Here is a 22571-nt window from a genome sequence, read left to right on the forward strand (position 1 = left end):
AGACAAGGAATAGAAATAATGTCAAAGCTATTATTCATGTATCTCTGTTTAGGCTTCACTCCTATGTAACAAAAAGGCTTTGAATACTACAGCCACCTTCACTTCAAAAGAAGATTGCTCATGTTTCTGGCTTTCCTGGTAGCACTTTTTCTTCCTTTGGTGAATGGAACTGTTTCTATACCCATGCACTGTTGACAGGAACTGGAGAAAGGTCGATCATAAACATAAGGTCTCAGCAGGTTTATGATGGTTTGTGACACTCAGCATATTCTTGGTGGAGGGAATTTTCCACTATTTGATTAAATGTAGCACCAGTGAATATTTAAGCTTTAATAATGTATTTCAGGAATCTATTTAGGAACCTATTTCCCCGCACTGAGAAGGAAACACAGGATGAAAACAGGACCAGTACTTACTCGTTTTATTCCAGCAGATAATATGGTACTTAGAGGACTAGATGAAGTAACATTTTGAATGGAATCCCTTTCAGGATCAGTTCCACTTTCCATTTGTACTCCACTTATAAGTCGCTGAAGACTTGGGGCCTGTTTTATCTGTAAACAAATTTCCATTCATTTGCTTGCTTGTTTCACTAGCCCAGTGGACCCAACCCAATCCAACAATTTTCAGTCACTGCAAGAATTCCATTCATATATGAAACTCTCCCACTCAAAAAGATCACTCTGCTCCCAGTGCTGGAAGACATAGACCTGCATGTACTTCTTCCCTTAAAGGTAACAGGCTGGTCCACACATGCAGAAACTTGTTATGCACACTGTGACTAACTCCCAACACCCCTTCTCTAGTCTTAGCAGGGGGAAAAATCTAAATAAAAGAATTTCCAATTATACAAAACTAAGAACAGAACTAAGAACAGAAATATCACACTTGTGTGAATATCAGCAGTTTCAAAAATCTTCCCAGTCTCAGGTTCTATTGTGTTTTCTGGTTGCAGAATTTGGCATTGCTTTCAGAAGACAATGATAAGTTCACTGGATACATTCACTCTCTAAACTGTCCTTTAAAATATGTGCAAATACCCTGGTTCCAATATCAATGGCAGTGTCAGACTGACTCCTTTTTTCTTTCCTTAGTTCCATCTCCTGTCCATAATCTGCCGTTAGAAGACATTTGTCAACTACCATGTCATTCTGGGACTTGGAGATATCTAGAAAATAAAAGAAAGATGAAACAAACAAACATATATCAACAATATTTTAAAATTTATGCTGGGGCTTGGTAATTCTGAGAAAGAAAAAAATTGTTCCATCTGGTGGGGTAGACTCAACCATCCTCCAAGAAGACCTTCCTCCAATTCAAGTATCATCTCCCTTGGAGGAAGAAGGAAGAATCACTGAAGTTGGAGGAACACAACAAACCCTGCTCAGTGGGATGGTTGGATCCACCCTGATATGTTTACTACAGTCTGCTAATCTGAACTCCAACTGTAACTTCAGGGAAGTAATGCATACAATGTATGTGAAATATAATGATAACAATGTGTCTAGTAACATATTTACATTTATCTATGTGTTTAAATTAATCTTAATGGAAAAGAATTAACTAAGTGCTGAGGTGCACATTATAGGACATGCATGTTTGCCACATAGCAGTGTTTGCTGGAATGAACAAAAGGGTGGAAGGCATGCCAAAACCCAGGGGGGAAAAATACAATAATCAAAGTCAATAAGTACAGTTATTTATCAAAATGTCCAGTTCTTGACACATTTCATTATCTTCATGGGGGGAATCTGTTCAACTGACAACTTTCAGGGCCAAACTAGACATAGTGGCACCTGTGAGACTAATCTGTGAGATTTAAAAATCAGCATCAGGCCTACAGTGTGGCAGTCTGGGGTACTCATGTCCCCCTCTCCTGCCATGGGCCTTTTCAAGTGCTGAAATGGCTGCATACACAGACCTCACAGCTGTCTCAGTGCTTGTAAAGCTGCAGGAAGGAGATCAAGAGTGCTTCAGCCTGCTGCACTGTGGGCCTGATTCTGATCTGGCCCTCGCAGCATTTTTAAATCTCTCTAAATCTCATGAATCAGACCTGTGGGTGTCATCACAGCTGGACTGCCCTCATGTAATTTTAAAAATCATTTTAAAATGGTGGTGACATCCATGGGTCAGACTCACAGATGCCATCACATCTAATCTGGCCCTCAGATGGTTCTTCCTGGAGAGATACATAGAGGAGCTGGGTATCCAACAAGTTTTGTTCAACACAAGAAATTGCAAAAGGGGGTTGCATGACTATACGCATGCCATGGACCCAGGCAAGAGAGCCACAGTCAAGCGTGTCTCTTGACACATCTCCACTGCAAGTCTCTGAGGGTCACACATATCTTCCCTTCTCACATCCAGGTAAGCACCAGTAATGATACATGAAACAAAACTGCTACTTAAAACACACATAATTTCTCATTCATTAATCCAAACCGATTTATGATACTGTGCAAAATATGAGAGGCATGTTTAGAAGACTGGACAGGAATAAATAACTCCACGGAAGTATCTGTTTATGAAAAACTAATAGTAGTGTCGCACAACAGAAATATAAAACATTGGCATTTTCTCTAGAACTACCCCATATTGGTAAAGAAGATCATTAGCTCATAGTGCACAACGCACTCTAATTTAACAGAGAATGTCTGAGGGTGTGCACCTTGCTGATGCCAAATGACAGCCTGAATCCTTTTAAATCATTCCAAAGCCATTCCACCACTCTTTGTAAATATCAATAATTTTTATTTATTGGCTAATTGCTTGCAGTAAACGGACTACATGACACACATAAAAAGGCTCTGTCTGATCATCCTCGACAGGAACTACAATTAGTCTGTTTAGCTATCAGGTACACTCCATACCCATAAAGAGGTCCAAACTGGGCTGAAAGCAGCTGATGAGGCAACATGTAAGTTTCTTGTCAGGAGCCCAGCACTACACCCCATGATCAGTTTCCATGTATTTCCAGTATGGGCAATATCTACTGCAAACTTTACATGTGGTTTTGTGCTACCATCAGAGCAGGACACAGGGAGGGGAAAACAAACCTGACCCAAAAACTGGAATCAAACTCATATGTATTATGTGAAATTAGTTACAGATTAAGGGAATAACAGAAACATTACAGTAGCATGTTCTCTCTTCCCTGCATGCGTATTTGCCTTTAAAATTGTAAGCCTATTATGGGGAAGCAAGCTCCATTTCAGTGGAATATGCTTCCAAGACAGTGTGTTTGTTTATACTTCTGTGACTGGCTCATGTGCAGTAGCTGTGATGGGTCATTTCTCTGTCTGTCTTGGACCTCGTCTCCCAATCCATCTCACTGCCCCAGTGACTTCTAACAAATGTGGTATAACTACCACCTCTCTGACAGTTTATTAAGAAGCTTCTGAAGATACCTCAAACATGTCTTACAAAGAGAAGCCCAAGGGCACAGCTGTTCCATTCGCCACACCGCTCAATACTGGTGACATTGCCAGCAGGCCACTTTCCACAGGCAATGCCATTCTGCTGCTGCAGAAAAGACATATAGAAGGACGGCAAGCCATCCAAACTATAGCAGCCAAGTTGGCTTAGGGGCAGGAGCTGTGGTGGCTCAAGTGGTTAAGACGCTGAACTGCAGGCTGTGGAAGGTCAGTAGTTCAGCAGTTTGAGACCCGGGTGCCACATGACGGAGTGAGCTCCCATCTCTAGTTCCAGCTCCTGCCAACCTAGCTGTTCGAAAGCAAGAAATTGCAAGTAGATAAATAGGTACCACTTCGGTGGAAAGGTAACAGCATTCCGTGCGCCTTGGCGTTTAGTCATGCCGGCCACATGACCATGGAAACGTCTTCCGACAGCGCTGGCTCTTCGGCTTTGAAACGGAGATGAGCACCGCAACCCTAGAGTCAGACTCGACTGGCTTTCGAGCAAGGGAACCCTTACCTTTTTACTGGCTTAGGGGTATGGGGTTGGAAGAGCAAATCACTTTAATGATTTGCACTTTTCAACATTGCAGGACTGGGGAAGGGAGAACAAAGCCAGCAGCGGGCAATGGAAGCAAGCAGCTATTAATAAGTTGTGACTGATGGGTAAAAATCCTTCCTCTTTCTGTCTGGCGCCATTCCCTTGTATTCCTGTTTTGGTGTATATACAGAGCAGGCAACAGCCAATCAGGGTGGCTGAAGGAACCAAATGGGAAAGGGGAGTGAAAGAGTCAAATCCATTACATTGTCAGTTCTTGTCAGATAGGATTTGCATCTTCAGGGTTAGGTTACACAGATCCTGCCTAAGGAGACTTTGTCTCAAAACCTGGTTTGAGAGTATGCAGGCTAAAACAGTGGATATTTGTAGACATGGTTTGTGCCTCCAGAGGACTGGGAAGGAATAAATCCTATATCAGGAGATTCTGTATGTCTCAAACCCTCCCTTTTGGGATAAAGCAGGCTAATTTCAATGAACACTAAAAGAGGAAACTAGGCTGCATCACAGTAAGTTTTCAGGGGTAGTTCACTAAGTGACTGGAATTTCCAGAAGGCACTCACACTTACACTGCAAGATTCCTAAAGCTGAGGAAAGGCCAAAGATTCACCTTAAAAACTCAAGCTTGGCTGATAACTGCTCTCTGCACTCCTACTTTGTTAAATGAAACACTATAACTCTGTGAGCCCAGGAAATGCTGTGCATTATATGTGTATATAGTTTTAAGTCTCTTTACTGAATAGCCTTATTCCATCCAAGAAAGTGACTAAAATTTACTATTTTCCCCTTGTTTACTTCAAGCCTCAGCTGGAATTGCTGCTTTCAGATGTCACTTAGGGTCTGTCTGTCAGCTGGAGTTTGTGGTAGAGACCACACTGATCATACCACACAACACACACAACACACTACCTTATTTTAAAAGGCATTTAAAACCCCAGCCTTGACAGAGGACCAGACAGCCCATGCCAGAGGGGCTCATAATGACCCAGGTGCCAACTCGAATAGGGACAGGAGGCAGCTTTTACCTGGACCCCGTGGGATTTTCAAGGCAAGAGACATTCAGAGGTGGTTTGCAATTTCCTGCCTCTGTGTCATGACCCTGGACTTCCTTGATAGTCACCCATCCAAATACTGAGATCTAACCAGATCAGGCTAGCCTGGGTAGGGTTGCCATCCCTCCAATGGGAGCGGCTTTCCCCCCACTTTCGGGGGCCCCAGTCCGCCACTGCCGAGCTGGCTGGCGGGGGGAGCCCTGCCCCTGAGCAGTCCCATCCGTGCCAATGTGCCTGGTGTGATGACGTCACCCAGAGGTGATGTCATCGTGCAGGGCACGTTGCAGGAGAAGACATGCTCTAGCGTTTGAGGAAATCCTCAAATGCTAGCGCACCCCCTGCCCACAACGTGCCCTGCGTGATGACATCACCTCCGGGTGATGTCATCGTGGTGCGCACAACGAAAAGTCCAGGAAGGAGAGAAATCCCCCAGCAGAACACGGTAAGGATCTGGGAACCCTAGGTCTGGGCCATCCAGGTCAGGTTTTAGAACAGCAAAAGTCCTTACAAACACTTACTTCTTATATTTGTGGTAAAAGACAGAAATATGTTTTCCAGAGACCTATGGAAACTTTTCTTCTGGTCATGTTCCTGTGAAACAGAAACAAAAGAGATAAAATCAGGACCTGCGTTATCAAGGCTTCTAGATTCACATGCCCTTAGATACTGCAAAGGAAGTTTGTGTGCAAGACTTGCAAACAGAGCTATCACTTCTACAGCCAACCAATAGAGTGCACATGTCCCGGCAGGGATGGAATTATAAAAGTTTGCAAAGGAAAGAAGAAGATAAAGATGAAGAAGAAGAGTTGGGTTTTATACCCCGTTCTTCACTACCCAAAGGAGTCTCAGAGTGGCTTACAATTGCCTTCCCTTTCTCTCCCCACAACAGATACCCTGTGAGGTAGGTGGGGGCTGAGAGAGTTCTGAGAGAACCATGACTGACTCAAGGTCCCCCAGCTGGCTTCATGTGGAGGAGTGGGGAGTCAAACCCGGTTCTCCAGCTTACAGTCCACCACTCTTAACCACTACACCAAAACTGGCTCTCAAGAGAGCTCAGTCCAGTCCTTTGACATCTACCAAAGCACTGGGAGTTTATAACAGCAGCAATGACAACAAACAAACATACCTAAAGATGCATGTATATAGAAGGATACATTCTACATACGCTGATTTATGCACAAAATAAGTAATTTCATCCACAATTGCTATTAACCCATTGTTCTGCTCCTCACCATCAACCTTTATCAATTTTCTCCAGCCTACCCATCTCAGAAAGTATTTATATGCAACTAAAATATTAAGTGATGAACCTCCTCCCTCCATCATAGAATCAGAGTCGGAAGGGGCCATGCAGACCATCTAGTCCAACCCCCTGCTCAATGCAGGATCAGCCTAGAACAGTGGTGGCAAACCTATGGCACGGGTGCCAGAGGTGGCACTCAGAGCCCTCTCTGTGGGCACGCGTGCCATCGCCCCAGCCAGGCCCAGACCATCATTAAAGTGTGGAATTCTCTGCCAAATAATTTTAAGTAAATGAAAGCATTTGGGATTGCTTTCCTTACTTTGTTTGGATCATCTTAATTTAATGTATGGGTTGTTTTTTCTAAAGAAAAACTTCAGTATTCAGGTTAAATTGCCATGTTGGCACTTTGCGATAAATAAGTGGGTTTTGGGTCGCAGTTTGGGCACTCGGTCTCTAAAAGGTTCTCCATCACTGGCCTAGAACATCCCTATAGAATCACAGAATCAAATAAGCTTTTAAAACCAGTTTTTAAACCAAGACAGATCTTGACACAATGTTTCAGGTTCACAGATATGCTAAAATGTTGTTGCTCTGCTATTTGTTATTGCTCCCTGTCCTATACCAAGTTTTAAGGTAGGGAGAAAGTACTTAGAACTCTGTGCCCTAATCTGTTTCAGGCATTCTAAGCAGAAAAAGTGCAGTCCTGTCCAACTGTTTCCCCTAAGTTTCATTTTGTATGAGATGTATTAATTACATGAAGCAATATTACAGGGGTGGAGAGATAGGGATGGTGGAAGTTAATTCTAAAAATGCAGCAAGGAAAATAAGAAAAGAGGTGACAGCTATAAGGCTGAGACTGGAGAGTATGGCCAAAGAGGAAAAATGCCTCTGAATATTTCCATGCCAACCTGAGGTGGAAATTAACTGTCATGTCAAGTATCACATTATGGCAGTGTTACTGCTGGAGTCTAAGAAGAAGAAGCTGAGATTGGATTTATACCCCACCCTTCACTCAGAGGGGAATTTCAGATTACCCTTTTTAAGCTGTTATTGTACCGTCTTGGAGTAAACTGGTACAGGGGCGGCCATTTCACACAGCCTTTCCCCTACCGGTAAGGGTCTCTGAAGAGGTTTGGCATTTCAGACTGTGCTGCTTTGTTTCCCTGCCCTTTTCCGCCCACGCGGGCAATCGTTGTCTTTTTTAAAAACTTCATTTAAGAGTGCTATAGCGCTATAACACAACACCAAAACAGCACAATAGCGACCCCATTGGAATACGAGGACTCCATTGAGATACATGAGATTGGGGGATTTAAAAATAGGAAGTGGAAGCTCGGGAATGCACAGTTTGAGAGCATTTTTTTTTAACACTAGCTCCTTCCTGGCTTGCAAACAGCATCCTCCTTTTGATGGCCAGCATTTTGGGATGCCATACCTCCAGGGGGGACCTGGGGATCCCCTGTACTTTCAGCCAGTGTTCCCTCTAAGCTGAGTTAGTGTGAGCTGGCTCACAGTTTTTTAGCCTCTGGCTCACACATTTTTGTCTTAGCTCAGGAAGGATGACTCCAAAGCAAACTAATGTATGCAGTAGCCAAATAACTTACTCACAATTCTAATGCCAGTAGCTCACAAAATGGAATTTCTGCTCACAGGACTCCACACCTTAGAGGAAACATTGCAGAGTTACAGCTTATCTCCTGCCTACAGATATCAGTTCCCAGGCATATAGCGAATGCTGTGGAAGGAGGACTCCATTGCATTGTACTTCATTGAAATCCCTGTTCTCCCCAGATGTAGTGATCTCATGTATCTCAGTTGTCCAGGCATTCCAATGGGGTCGCTGTTATGCTGTTTTGGTACTGTGTTATAGCACTATAGCACTCTTAAAAGAACGTTAAAAAAAGACAGAGATCACCCACACGGGCGAAAAAGGGCGGGAAAACCTCATCATCAGAGGAAACGCTATGGGGGCATTTTACACAGCATCCCGTAGCGCTTCAGGAACAGTATAAAAAATTGAAGACCACTTGGAAGCAGTTTGCAGGTAAAATGGCTCAGGGATGCTTCCCTAACTGGACAGGAGTGTTTGTGTCTGAAAGGGTCAATATATTTCATTAAGGAACTGTTACTAAAATGGTTCTGTCTGAAATGTCACTACAGAAACTGTTAGTGAACAGTTCCCGAAACGGAACATATCGGCTGTCTGAAATTCCTCAGAGTCTCAGACCGGCTTACAAATTCTTTTCGCTTCCCCTCCCCACAACAGACACCCTGTGAGGTAGGTGGGGCTGAGAGAGCTCTTTCAAGAACTGCCCATTCAAGGACAGCTGTTATCAGAACTATGGCTTGCCCAAGGTCATCCAGCAGCTGCAAGTGGAAGAGTGGGGAATCAAACCTGGTTCTCCCAGATTAGAGTCTGTGCACTTAACCACTACACTAAACTGGCTGTCTAGAAGAAGCTGCAAGTGTGAATGGCTGTGATTGTAATCTAGACCCAGTGACAGAAAGGCAAACTACACACAATGGCAGTAGAACCATATTCTTAAACCCAGATCTACTACAATCATGTAGGAAGGAGGGGAATCCAGTTTAAATAGTGTAAATGCAGAGGTCATTTCGGGGGGGATTGTGGGGGATCGCAGTTCCCCCAGGTGAGGTACGGGGGGCGGGGCACATAATGAAGCCCCGCCCCCTGCTTCCGGCCGCCCCACTTCCGGCCCTCATTCAGCCAGGAGGAGGCAGGAGAAGAGGGAGGGTAAGTTGCTTCCTCCCTGCCTCTCCCCACCCCTGCCTGCCTGGGGCCAGGGAGGGCCTTAGCGGGGCTTCCTTGCACTCCCGCCGTCCTTGCAGGTCCACTGCTGGGCCCCTCATGGGGCTTGGCAGTGGAGCTGCAAAGCTGCCGGCGGCGTCCGGGACCATTGGGGGCGGGGTGTGTGGCCTTATGACACACTTCCGGTGATGTCAGGGTGTGTGGCATATGCTAATGAGTTATGCTAATGAGTTCTCCTAGCTCTTTTTCTATGAAACGACCCCTGTGTAAATGACTTACATCTCTAGTGCCTTCTTCCCAAAATCTCCCATTTGAGGTCACTTCCTGTACCAAGCTGAAGGACAAGTGATGTTGGAGACAAACTGCATGCAGGGAGATAAGCTCAAAGGTGGGGTGAGTTCTCCTCTCCATTCCATATCTGTGCATGATAGTGACAGATCTAGAGTTTAAACACATAGATCTGCCACTATCACATCTCGTATGGTCCTCAGAAAGTGACTTACATACACACAGTGTCACAATGTCATCCAATAAAACAATTAAAAAGGGGAGGGGGAGTTTGAAAAAGACTGTGCACAAGAGAAACAGCTGACAATACTAAAAGCGGTATGTCTAGTTTAGCCCATTCAACTGAAAGACAGAAGTATACTTTACCACTGCATTAACTCCACTTGTATTTTCAGAGAATGGAGGAGGAGTTGGAGGAACCACAGAAATGTTACTAAAGATGTAAGGGGGGACATAATAATAATAAAAAGATTTCAATAGATTTCTGCAGTGTTCTATTCATCATAATTCTCTCCTCCCACTTTCTTTACCATTGCAGTTTAAAATTCAATAACCACAGATAGTTCACAACCCAACATAGTTCACAACAAAAATAATATGCAGAGTAATAAATTACGAAACAATAGACACTGAGCAATTAAAACACACTAGAGAACAGATAACTGACTAAAGGAAGGAAGTCTTCCTCTAATGCCTAAAGGCATGGAACAAGTGGGTATACCAAGTTCTTACAAAAAGAATTCCATAACTGGTACAGCACAACTCAGAAGACTCCAAGTCCCTAACGTCCGAAACAGACTGGACCAACTGAGCCAACTGAGATAAGTAAATATCCTCAGTTAAACACATGAGCATGTTACCTAACACAGGCATAAATGATCTATTGTATCTTAAACAGCAGAATTTGATCTTTCTCAGCAATGGTGACCACAGACAGACTAAAGAGGAAGTATCTCTTTAAAGGAGTACCTATTATCATGCTGATTTGTAGCTATCATAGCTGATAGCTTTAGTTAGTTGTTGACCAATGCTGATCTTGTTAATGTGGGAAGACTACAAGTAGTCAAAATGGGAGTCTGCACATTTAACTTCTAGCTTTGGGATGTCCAGCCTGCTGACATGTCAGGTTACCCACCCTTAGTACCATCATAAATAATTTTATACATGATGCACCTACGCTTATATTAGGCTGCAACTTTTTTTTTCTTTCCAACAGATTTCATTACTTGTATATATGAACCACTGTACTGTTATTTAGCATACAAAGGACTATTAAATACAAACATGGGTAGCAACAGGGGTCAAATGAAACAAATGCAGGGGAGATCTCACAGGTGGTAAAGGTGGTGGTTGTTAAAAACCTCTAAATCAGATTGGGGCCATGGACTTACAAGAAATCTTCCCCCCACATTGTTTTTCCAATGGAAATATCCTCCCCAGAGTTACAACTTGCTGGGGGGGTGTGTGTGCACAGAACCATATGGACACCTGTGGATTTTCCTTCATGGGGTGAATTGCAGCATGGGGAGAGTTATTTCACATGTATGTGCTATCAAGTTGCAACTAAGTCATAGTGACCTCAGCAAGGGGCTTTCAAGGCAGGTGAGAAGCAGAGGTGGCTCACCACTGCCTTTATCCTCAGACTCGTTCTTCATGATCACCCAATCACTGACCCTGTTTAGCTTCTGAGATTTGATGAGATCGGGCCATACCATGCCACCTTCCTTCCCAGAGGCAGTTATTGGTATAGGGGAAATTATACATGAGGAATTGGTTTAATTCTTACTCCCACATTGATGTGGTTCCAATCACATTCCCCCCCCCTCCCATGACTGTTTTTGACTGGGCGGCCGGGGGGGGGGGGGACCTGCAGAAAGATCTGTGATCAGTGTCTCATCTTGTTCAGCACTAACATCCTTGGGAGTCAACGTCTTTGTTCCATTTTTCTAATCTCTGTGACTCTTGTAGTTAAGATGTCAGAACATAGGGAGGCACAGTGCATGGCAAAGAGGCAACAGTCATTTAATCCAGGAGTTTAAAATTCAAGTCAGAAGGCTTTTAAAAAAATATTTTCATAGGTGTGAAATATACATTCTGTTACATGACTGTTGAGTGTAATGAACCTTTAAAGAGTGTATAGCATTCCCATGCCCAAATTAAAATTTAGTAGTGGGGTGGAAAAGGGAACACACCAGATGTGCCTGCAGAAGAATGAAGGAAACTATAGCAAATCTCTTCATACCAATGATGGGCCTGAATTAGATACATAATTAAGTATTTTGCTGAAAAACAAATTTCAACAGTCAGTGCTTATTACTCCATAGCACATTTGCTTTCTATCACTTTCCCATCAGTCTCAGTGTTTATGTTTAACCTTTCCTGAATAGACAAGCTGTCTGTGAAAAGGTATTGAGCAAGGATTTATTGAACATATAGAAAAATTTAAGCTATGTTGTGTATCAGCAAGCACAACTGCTGACAGGATCAATCTTAAGGGCTACTCTGCTAATGAAAGGTCACATCTGGACTCCCAATCCAAACATACCATGAGCTCTGCAGTTTCCATCAGCACTGCTGGGTGTATGTGTAGTGTAGCTAGAATAGAAGCCATCCTACAATGCCACATGGGACAAATAAATATACTGCAGTGCTGGGAGTAGGGAAACTGATCCAACATTGGCGTCTCTTATGTTCTTATGTTCTTATGTGGCCATGGCTGAAATTTATCACAAGGCCTCTTCGATCAAAGGAAAGCAGATGCAATTCTGTGGTGGTCTTCCCCCGGTATAAGAATTTGGGAGTGGAATTCTTTCCAAGTATCTGTTTTACGCTAACTGTGATTAACGTGGGCTCACACGACTGAGTCGCCCATCCATTTAAAATGTCAATAAAACTTTAGCACCAAAATATTACAGGGAAATAAGTCCCAATGAAGTCAAAGCAAGAGACTTTTAAATAAGGTGTTTCAGTCCAGAATGTAGGTAGGACTAGCCCAAAACATTCTGCTGTTCTAATCTGCTGCACTGCATGATCCAAGGGTTCACCCAAGGATCTTTGCCATATTGCAGAGGATGCTAGAATGTGATCAGAGACTTTCCCACCATCCCTTGCAAATTACTTCAGCCCTGCCCCTACAAACAGTCATTAATTGGGTTGCTAGAGTAATTAGGAAGGTGATGGAAAGAAATCATATGTACAAAGTGTGCCACCTAAAGGGTGGAATTAAATGTTACAAAGAATATTTTTGATGGCAGCAACATGGGAAGATTCCCATCACTTCCCGTCTAGCACAATTTGCCCTGTGTTCTGATCTCATTACACTGTACATCTCCCCACCCCAGCTCTGTATCGCTGGCTGCTGTTGGTAGTGAAACACACACACCAATGACATCAGGGCATGGCATACGTTGTACTAGTAGTTACAGATAGAGAAGCAGGGGACTCGACACAAAGTAGCTCTTCTGGCAGCAGCCTGATGTTAACACCTGCTTATGCCCTACGTTATTCAGAAATTTAATCAAAAGGGTCAGGATACAACTCTGCTTTTTTACGACAAGCTTAAAACAAACACTGACACCTGCTGAAAATGTCACAGGACAATCTACGGTAGTCTGTATTGTACGATATACTCCCTGCATCAGCTTCTCTAGGACACATTGTCCTTCTTATCCTTACCTTAGTTTCTGATAAGATTTCAGGAGCTTTGTGCCAGCAGTTTCATGCCTATCTAGGAAACAAAAAGACAACCCATCAAGGTCATTTGGAACCAATAAAACTGCACTTCCATAGTTCTTTCTGTTGCATTGTTACATTTTTTTTATTTTGCCCACCCTTAGGGATTCTCAAAAGATTTTGTGAGCAATTTAAAATAAATGAGATTTGAAAAAAATAAAGTGCTCTTCCAGATTTTCATCCAGTGTACGATCATGGATGGAAGAAGCGTAACTGGAGGCAGAAAATCAGTCATCAGTACGATTCAATGAATACAGGATAATGAGAGAAAATGGACTGTTATGTGGATGGAAGAAGCGTTAACTGGAGGCAGAATTTTATCAGTACGATTCAGAGAAAACAGGATAATGAGAGAAAATGGACTGTTATTCTGAACATTTATAACACTTAGAAACCTGCATACAAGTATGAACAATAAAGATTATCTTTCTGCTTACTAAACTTTGTCACTACAATCAGGTAAGCAATACTTGCAATTCAAGAGAGCCAAGTGACCAATCACATGTTCCAAATTAAGAAAGAACAGCACATAGCAAAAGCACCAAGCATCAATAATTAACAGCAGAAATCTCATTCTGCTATCACAGCTACTTACAAAGATAATCATTATGCCTTAGATAAATTATTAACTAAAACAATACAGAAGGTAACTCTAACACCAGTGTAATCAGTTAAATAAGTGACAATGACGACTTTCTCACAGTAATCAACTACCAGATCTTCTATGTCAGGTTACACCACCAAAACAGAGAGGTCGGTGTGCATTGTACAAGAAATCTGTTGAAAGAACTCCTTCGTTCCTGCTTTGCTATTCTATGGATGCTTCCACGCATTTGTTTTGCTCTGCCTTGGCATCCATACAGCAGCACTGTTTTCAGGAGCACCCACCTCTATTCATCCTGCTTCTGTGTTTTTTCTTGGTTTGATGTGATCTTTTCGAAGAAATTGCAATCAGAGTGCCATTAGATGGTGCATAGATGGGGAAAGCAACACTGTTTTCCTTACCACAACTCCCATCGCCACCATTTTCCCCAATACTATTGAAGGGATTTGGGGAGGTGTCAATAAAATCAGTAACTGACAAACTGCTGTAGTGCAATAATGTTACAACCATTTATTGCCACAATCTTATGTGTTCCTAGCCTTCTTTTTTTGTATATAGCCCTTTCCCTTGCAGAGTTACGAGTTGCAGGTTGTGCATTTTACCCTATAACTTCCCAGCAAAAAATGCTACAGTTTTTCAAAAATACAAACTGGGAACAAATAGATTATAATGCTACAGTGATCTAATGATTACCGGGTTAAACCCTTCCAGTGGAGGGGGTGGCATGGTTGCTGTGGGGGACTGAGGAAAGAAAAGTACTAGGGAAATGGCTATGTACACTCTCTGTTCCCACAGCAAATGCCTCCATATTTACAGCAGCAATGGGAGCTACATGGAAAATGGACTCTGTGTGGAAGCAGCCTACGTGGGTATTTCAAGAGGATACCCACGCACAGAACTTTGAACATTTTAAATGCTAATTGATAGGGGCCGATTTTAATCTGTTAAATACATTTTTTTGGTGAGTAGTGTGTGGTCATTGATATATTGGCTCCTCAAGATCAGAAAGGAGTAATGTGTGCGCGCACGCGCTCATGCTTGGAAGTCATGTTTGACTTCTAGCGACCCCTAGTGGGGCTTGGCCATTTCATAGAGGTGGCTTACTACTGCAAGCTCTGAGTCCCAGCCTTAGTATTCCTTGGAAGTCTGCCTTCCAAGTACTTGCCAGGGTTGGCCTTGCATAGCTTCTGAGAGCTGATGAGATTGGGCTTGCCTGGGCTATCCAGGTGAGGGCTAATCTGTTAAAATTTAACCTAACTGGTGAAGTTGAGAATTAAAAGCACACGATTTTTGAGGAGGGGGAGAGGAGGCTATTCGGTTCAGGGGCATTAAGGAGAAAGAAAATATGGCCTATGAGAAGGGAAAGTATCTTTCCTTCATTAAATTGTAACATCACACAGATATTTCAATATCTCAAAAAGGAACCTAGGCTGAGATTTCAGAAACATGCATATTTAAAATTTCATTGGTTAAATGGTTAAATGACTTATCAGTTATATTTTAACTGACTGGCAGTTCTAATTTCTGCAGTTCCTTGCTGTTACCGTGTGTCAGAATGCTCATGTTGCCCAAATAGCAATTATTGTAAATTTTAAAAATTAACAAAAAATAATCATTACAATTATGGTTCCCTGTTTTCCTTTAGTCTATTCATTCTTTCTTCAAAAAAGACATAAAATAGGAAAACAAACGTATTTGGCTACACAGCAAGGTTGTTGAAATGTCATTAACCAAAAGGATTTAAGCTGCCTATATGTCCAAACTGCAGCTTTTAACTTGGACCAGTTTTTGTATAATTTGAAATTCTTAACAGACCTAAAGGTACATCAAGGCACAGCTGTAAGCAAAATATATGTACACCAATATATTTGGTTTAAAATTATTAAATAATTGCATAAATACAAACATCTGTGCTTCTCAGCCATTCTAATGCCACTCTATGCCATGCCTTGAAAAGAATGGGGGACAATTTTTCCCCTACCTGAGTTATTGTGTCAAATACACAATATTCATTGCTGTTTACATAGTATTTCAAGGTCCCCAGCCACTGTGATGGTGGGGGGGAGGTTCCCAGCTCCAGGAGATTTGGGAATGGAGCCTGGGGAAGACACAGACCTAAGAGGGGTACAATGCCATAGAGTCCACCCTCTGAACCATCAGTTCTCCAGGGGAACTGATCTCTGTAGTCTGGAGATGACCTGTAATTCTGGGGGCTCCCCAGGTCCCACCTGGAGACTGGCATCCCTGTGCTTGCATCTCTGTAAGTGAAAGGACTAGCCTTTAAAAATGAAAAGAAAGCAAGCTGAAGTAAGAGAAAAGGGCCAGGTCTCACTATGGATATGTCCCTAATGGTAGTTATCTTTGGTATTCATAGCTGCTCTGATTATCAATTCAGAGGTTCCATATCTTGCACCAGTTTATTACCAAGGATGGTCCCTGTTTTCTGGTCCTGAAATATTATTGTCCATATTTTGTCCAAAAAATTTTTTTCACTGTTTCCACACAGGGATTTTCCTCCTGCCCCATGGAAACTGCTGTGTACCACCACCACCTTTTAAGTTCTTTCCATGTTGAGCTGAGCAGTAATGTTATAGCATGGGTCAGTAGGTAAAGGTGTGGAGGAGGTTTTAGGGTCATGGAGTGTTCCCAGAGTGATCAGTGGTGCAGAAAGGGAAGCTGCTGCTCCCGTGATGATGGAGGTACTTCTTCGCGTGCCCCAAGTGAAAGCAGCTTTGGAGATGCTTGTCATTTTGTTAGCTGTTCAAATTATCACTCTTTAAAGTTTAATTGCTTTAACAACACTGGCGCCATGCAATATCTAGCCTGCCATTTTACACACTGCAGCCAATTGTGTACATTTTGAAGCGCTGGTAGTGTACTGTAAGACAGTTAAGTTTCTCAGAAATATCTTAAACCAAAAGAACAAACAAATTATTAGCTTTCAAGTCAGTAGGGAACATGCTATTGCACACGCACACACACAAAAATCCAGCATGCAGCAATGGAATGGAAGAGAGCCTTTAGCAATTTAAAATGGTGGTCAGGGGTACTTAGAAAATGGTTCTTGTTATAAGAAAGAATTAGGGTGTGAAGCATTAGAGAATTCAACTTCTTTCTTCTAAAGAAGACTTTTGAACTCTCCATTAAGGGATGGAATGTACCCAGCTGGAACGTAGCCAAATGCCCTGCCTGTACAACTGGTTCTCTCCACTTAATTTTTAGCTACATTTGTAGGGCTTCAGGAGGGTTGGGCTGTTCCACCAACACAGACATATCGCTTGCCCTCCTTCATGATCAGCTTCCCAAATTCAGGAAATGTACATTATGTTTTCTTTATGGCTAGTTGTTTTGCATATGCACAGTGCCATAGATCTTTACAGATTGGATCCAACTAGGTCCTCACAGCAGGACTTCATGTGTGATTGGAATGACTCCTTTCAGGAGCTGAAGGTTACCTTTGGATCCAACCCACAGTCTTCATTCAACTCAGATTACACGTCCACTCTGCATACAGGGGATAGGCTGGTGTGCAGCTATTTCTCCAATATAATAAGAGGAATGATGTAAAATGGCATGCATTGCTCTCAGCCACTAATGGGTATCAGTAAGGGTCCAATATAAACAGTTATCCATAGTAAAAATGTATGATCTAGATGGAATATATTCTACATAGTGAAAATACTTGACTTTTAATATAAATCTAAGATCTCCAGGTTTATAGCCAAAGAAAACAGCATTTTGCACTCTTATAGGCTCATGTTTTTACATTCCAGAAGATCCATTATTTCAGATTAGACTTATTTCCTGCTAAATAAGAATAATGTGAAGTGCAAAAATAAAAATTAGCAATATATCTTGCATTCCATTTAGCACCATATAGTGATTTGCAGCTGTTTTTAATAACTACCTTCAGCTGGAAATTTCTTTGCTCGCTCCTCAAAAAACCATTCACCTGCTTTTGCTTTAACATCTCTGCAAAAACAAACAACAAACATTTGAACCTTCTATACACACATTTTTACGAGAGTAATTTTCATAATCATATGCGGACATTTTTAAAAAATCATTCTCAAAGTTTCATGAGGTAAAGGAACCTCAGTTACCACTTAACCAGGGTTATAAACAAGGTTTAAGAGCAAATGTAATGTGATGGTTTGCAACAGACTGTTCAGCCATGAACCTCACCTTGAACCTAGTCACTCTCTTTACTCTTAACCTACCTCACAGGGTTGTTGTGAGGGCAAAAGGAGGAGGGAAGGTTCATGGTTCGCTTTCACTGTAGTGCAGATATAACATCAAGCTCAGTGCTAATACTTCGTTTTTTTAAAATGGTGCAATTATCAGATTCAAAACAGCAGAATGGGAGTTCACTGCAATTAATTTTTGCCAGTTTGTTCCCAAAAGTTTCCAATGTATAAGTGAAAGCAGCAGCATCACCTGCTTGTGTTTTACATACAAAAAGACACTAGAAGAGAAGAAATTCTGGCAGAAAATAAGAGGGAGATGCATAGGAGCTTGCAACATGTTCTTAACCTCTTAACCATGGTTAAGATGTTGGGAAATCTTACGTCTTCGTGGGGCCAATGGATTTTTTAAAAATCTATCTAAAATATTTTCTCTGCACATTACATATGTCTAAATTTAGTTAATTATTTCAAAAAATAGCAAAATGGACTACACAATGCCATATGTAATACAGACCTGTGTTGGGGAAAACATGCAATAGTGTAAAGAGCTAGATAACAACACAATTTAAACAATCCAGGTAAAGAATGAAATGACAGAAGATAATTTTGTCAAGTCTTGGAAGCTAAGCAGGGTCTGCCTTGGTTAGTATTTGGATGGGAGACCACCAAGGAATTCCAGGGTTGCTACCACAGGCAAAAACAAACCACCTCTGTTCCTCTCTTGCCTTGAAAACCCTGTGGCCTGAAGGCACTTCACACCACCAACTTCTAATTATTCACTGTTTGTCATCAGGATATGTACATATACACAGTAGAGCAGTTCCATCGTGGGGGATCGCAGTTCCCCCGGGTGAGGTATGGCGGGCGAGGCACATGACGAAGCCCCGCCCCCTGCTTCCGGCCGCCCCGCTGGCATATGCTAATGAGTTATGCTAATGAGTTCCCCTAGTTCTTTTTCTTCTAAACGACCCTTGTGTACATATACACAGTAGAGCAGTTCCTCAGTGGAATGGGCTTCCTCAGGAGGTGGTGGGCTCTCCTTCTTTGGAGGTTTTCAAACAGAGGGTAGATGGCCATCTGTCAGCAATGCTGATTCTGTGAACTTAGGCAGATCATGAGAGGGAGGGAGGACAGGGAGGGCTGCATCTGTGCTTAGTTCTTGTGGCCCTTTCTTACACGCTCAGGGAAATGCCAATTGCCACATTGGGGTCAGGAAGCAATTTTTTCCTGACCTGGATGTCCCTTCCAACTCTATGATTCTATGTAGGTTTCCCAAATGCAAACTATGACATGGGATTCTCTTAGAATTACAATGGACCTCCAAACTACAGATATAATTTCCTCAGAAGAAAATGGCAGCTTTGGAGGGTAGACTCTCCAGCACACCATAGAGTCTAAAAGAAATAGAAGCCCTAGATTGGCTACAGAGGGTGGATGCTCTACTCTTTCTCCTATAGTATACTTAGAGTTGCCAATCTCCAGGCAGCACCTGGAAATCTCCCGCTATTACAATTGATCTCCAGAAGACCAAGAGCACTTCCCCTGAAGAAAATGGCTGCTTTGGAAGGTGGACTCTATGGCATTATGCCCTACTGAGGTCACTCCCCTTCCCAAACACCACCCTTCTCAGGCTCCACCCCCACATCTCCAGGTATTTTCCAAGCATGCGTTGGCAATACTAGATATACTACAGAGACTCCATGGAACTCCGTAGGGGAAACTGATTGCCACCTGTAAAGACATTAAAGGCCAGAAGCAGGCTTACGAGTGAGAAAAGGATGAGACTGCTGCTGGCTGGCATCCTGACCGACAAGAAGAAGCTGGCTTCCCTCTCGGCAGTGATTAAATGAGAAACCCTCATGTGATTGGACCTCCCATGTGCTTTCATTACACAGCTGGGCTGGATTGCACCCAAGGCACTCTGAAAATCAACTCATACCTACCATAAACACAGTAACATATGATTGGGGAATGACCCATTTCAGGCATTTCAGCATCATCGTGGACAGGGATTCTTGACTCTCTTCCTTTCCCTTCTCCCAAGATTCTAACAATGCCTCTCTATATTATTTTTTGGAGCTATGCTATTTTCCACTTCTTCCAGTTCACATACAAAAATCTTCCCTTGACCTTTCTTTCCACCAGCTGATTACTCTGCAACTCCCATGGGTATGATGCCTAAGACAAAGTTCTGCCTGCCCAACAGATGTGGTGCATCTGCCCTCATTAATTTCAGAAAACAAGCAACATACAACCACCAACAATTCAAATATTGTTGAACAACTGATGTAGAATTTCTCACTCATGAGTGTAGCAGAGAGTGCATTTCCACATGTAGGGATTCAGAATGATGCGACATTCAGAGCATACTAGATGGCTGCACCCATTACACACAGCACCTCTATTCATCAGCACTCCAAGAGCTTTCTGACAGCGGGCACATGACTTCTCTGGGTATTCATGGCTGGTGCTTTTTGACCCTTTCCACCGAAGTTGCTGCAGCTGCATTTTTAGTTTCCTGTTCTCAAACAGAAGAAATAGAAATATGCACACATATTCACAGACAAGTGACTACAATAATATAAATGCTTCTGCATAGTTATCAACACAGCAATCTCTGTCTGGGTAGCTGCTTGAAACCATTTTAGGAGATAATTCACTTTACTTGGCATAGGGGACGTAGACCAAGTGCAAATGAGGGTCAACCCATAATTCATTTTTCCACAGTATCTACACACTGTAACGTTATGCTGGAGTACTGGCTAACCTCAGGGGATGCAAGACTGGATTTGCTTCTTTGCTGCAATCATACAGCCAAATAAGATGAGATGGCACTTCTACTTTCCCCCCCAAATGTTAAAAGCAGTCAGGGCCTCTTCTGTAGGACCGGAACTGTGGCATGGCTAGACAGGGAGTTTAACCCTTTCTTTTACGTAATTTTTCCAATTTAAATAATTTCCCCCAAGCTGTTATTTGCCCCATGGTGGGAAACATACACAACCCCATATAACTATACATTCTCCTTCATGGGGAGCTCTAGATGGGTTATATAAATCAAGAAAATTATAGCAGAAGTTAAATTCATTCTCTTTATGCTGTGAGCCATCCAATGAAGGGTCCCCAAGGCTGTTTTGAACATCTAACATTGGAAATGGCAAAGTTTATTGTCATGGATGTTAAGACGAAGATAAAGTTAAGATCTCCTGATGTAAGTCCTACTGATGAACATTTTTATTATGATAAGTAATGTTTGGTATGGTGCTGTTTATTACTATGGAAGATATTATATAATTAATATTTGTTGTTATGGTTCTGACTTTTATACTATAGCTGGCAACGTAACTATTTGCATTGTGATTTTATGATTCTGTTTGTTTGTTTGTTTGGCCTATAAATAAGACTTATTTTTGTTGAGAAATTTACTAGAAAGTTGTACTGAAGAATCACAATTGGTTTCTAAAGATCTTTGAAGAGTTCTGGCATAACTGAAGTTACAGAAACCTGGAGAAAACAAATTCAATAAATTGGTCCCTATATACTTTCTGTGAAGTTCAGTATAAATTCTTATGCCTTGAGTAAGGTTTGCAGCAGTCTTTCCTGTACAAATGGTCATGACTAAACACATTTAATAAATTTCTTTCAGCAAACTATGCCAGCTGCAATTTCATCACTAGAATAATCCAGTGAAGAAGCTGGTAGAAGTATCACTTTTTTAAAAAAGCCACAATAGGAAAAAGCCAAAAAAGAGGGGGGGGGGACAATGACACACCATATTTTAGAATGGTAATTTACCTCACTCTTTCTTCATCCATCTTTCTCAATATTTGGTCACGATACAAGACATCCAGAATAATCTCTTGCTCCAGTCCCTTCAAGAGGTTGAGGTTAAGTTCCTGTGACATTTTCCCACTTATTTTACTGGTTTTAGAGAATATTCCACAACATCCCAAAAGAATAATGCTGCTAAGGTTTAGTGACAAAGTTCAGCAAAGAAGAGACGTTAAGAGTCCTTTTAGCAGCCAGTGTCTTTCTTTCATTAGTGGCACTTCTGCACTGTGTTGTACTCCTGAAGAAGGATAAAAAGAGCCTCTCTCTCTGCCAACCATTATTTCCCCATTCTTAGTGCCTGATGAGCATACTCATGCTGGGTCGTTGCAATCTACTGTCTCCTGTAAACAGAGGAATACAAACTCTTATTCCATTGTAAGCCCCTAAAATTATAAAAAGGCACAGTTCTGGTCTCCGAAAGAGAGTTCTGTCAAGAAAAAAGGGGCATATTTCAAACTGCTAGGCAAAAGGAAGAAGGGGTGTGTGTGTGTGTGTGTGTGTGTGTGTGTGTGCGCGCGCAGGAATCTCATCTCACCTTAATACCTTGTGAGGAATTTTACATTAGGACCTAATTTTGAGGAGATAGATTGTACTTTTCAGGACCTACAGAAAAACAGAAGGAAATATTAGTTCCCCAACATTGTTTCTCTCCCACCACCAGCACTATACAGCTAGTTCTCAATATTTTCTGAAAAAGACATCCTATGCTAAGATCCATTCACAAAGTTATTGGATAGTAGCTGAATTGTGAAACGTGGATTATAGACGCTCTCATTATGACAGACCCTGTTGCCTATCAAAGCACTTTTTTTTTACTCTGCAGCAACAAAAGGAGAAACTACATAAACTGTTTACTTCATGTAACTAATCAAAGAATTAATGAAAAAGGAAAATAACT

At 42.1% G+C, this 22571-nt stretch overlaps 1 protein-coding gene across 1 annotated transcript in view; it reads right to left on the reverse strand.

Moving 5' to 3' along the window:
• The window catches only part of SYTL3 (synaptotagmin like 3), a 41846-nt gene extending 20091 nt beyond the window's left edge, over window positions 1–21755 (reverse strand). Inside the window, exons 1-8 of the mRNA XM_015406787.1 lie at window positions 21638–21755; window positions 20148–20363; window positions 17566–17630; window positions 12998–13049; window positions 9689–9755; window positions 5540–5612; window positions 1041–1168; window positions 417–554 (exon numbers count right to left, since the gene is read on the reverse strand). Coding sequence (XP_015262273.1) covers window positions 417–554; window positions 1041–1168; window positions 5540–5612; window positions 9689–9755; window positions 12998–13049; window positions 17566–17630; window positions 20148–20363; window positions 21638–21747 — 849 coding nt within the window. The 5' untranslated portion in view covers window positions 21748–21755. The remainder of the gene's footprint in view (window positions 1–416; window positions 555–1040; window positions 1169–5539; window positions 5613–9688; window positions 9756–12997; window positions 13050–17565; window positions 17631–20147; window positions 20364–21637) is intronic.
• Between the last annotated feature and the right edge of the window lie 816 nt (window positions 21756–22571).

Source organism: Gekko japonicus, unplaced genomic scaffold (genome assembly GCF_001447785.1).
Source record: "Gekko japonicus isolate JY-2015 unplaced genomic scaffold, Gekko_japonicus_V1.1 scaffold655, whole genome shotgun sequence".
NCBI lineage: Eukaryota > Metazoa > Chordata > Lepidosauria > Squamata > Gekkonidae > Gekko > Gekko japonicus.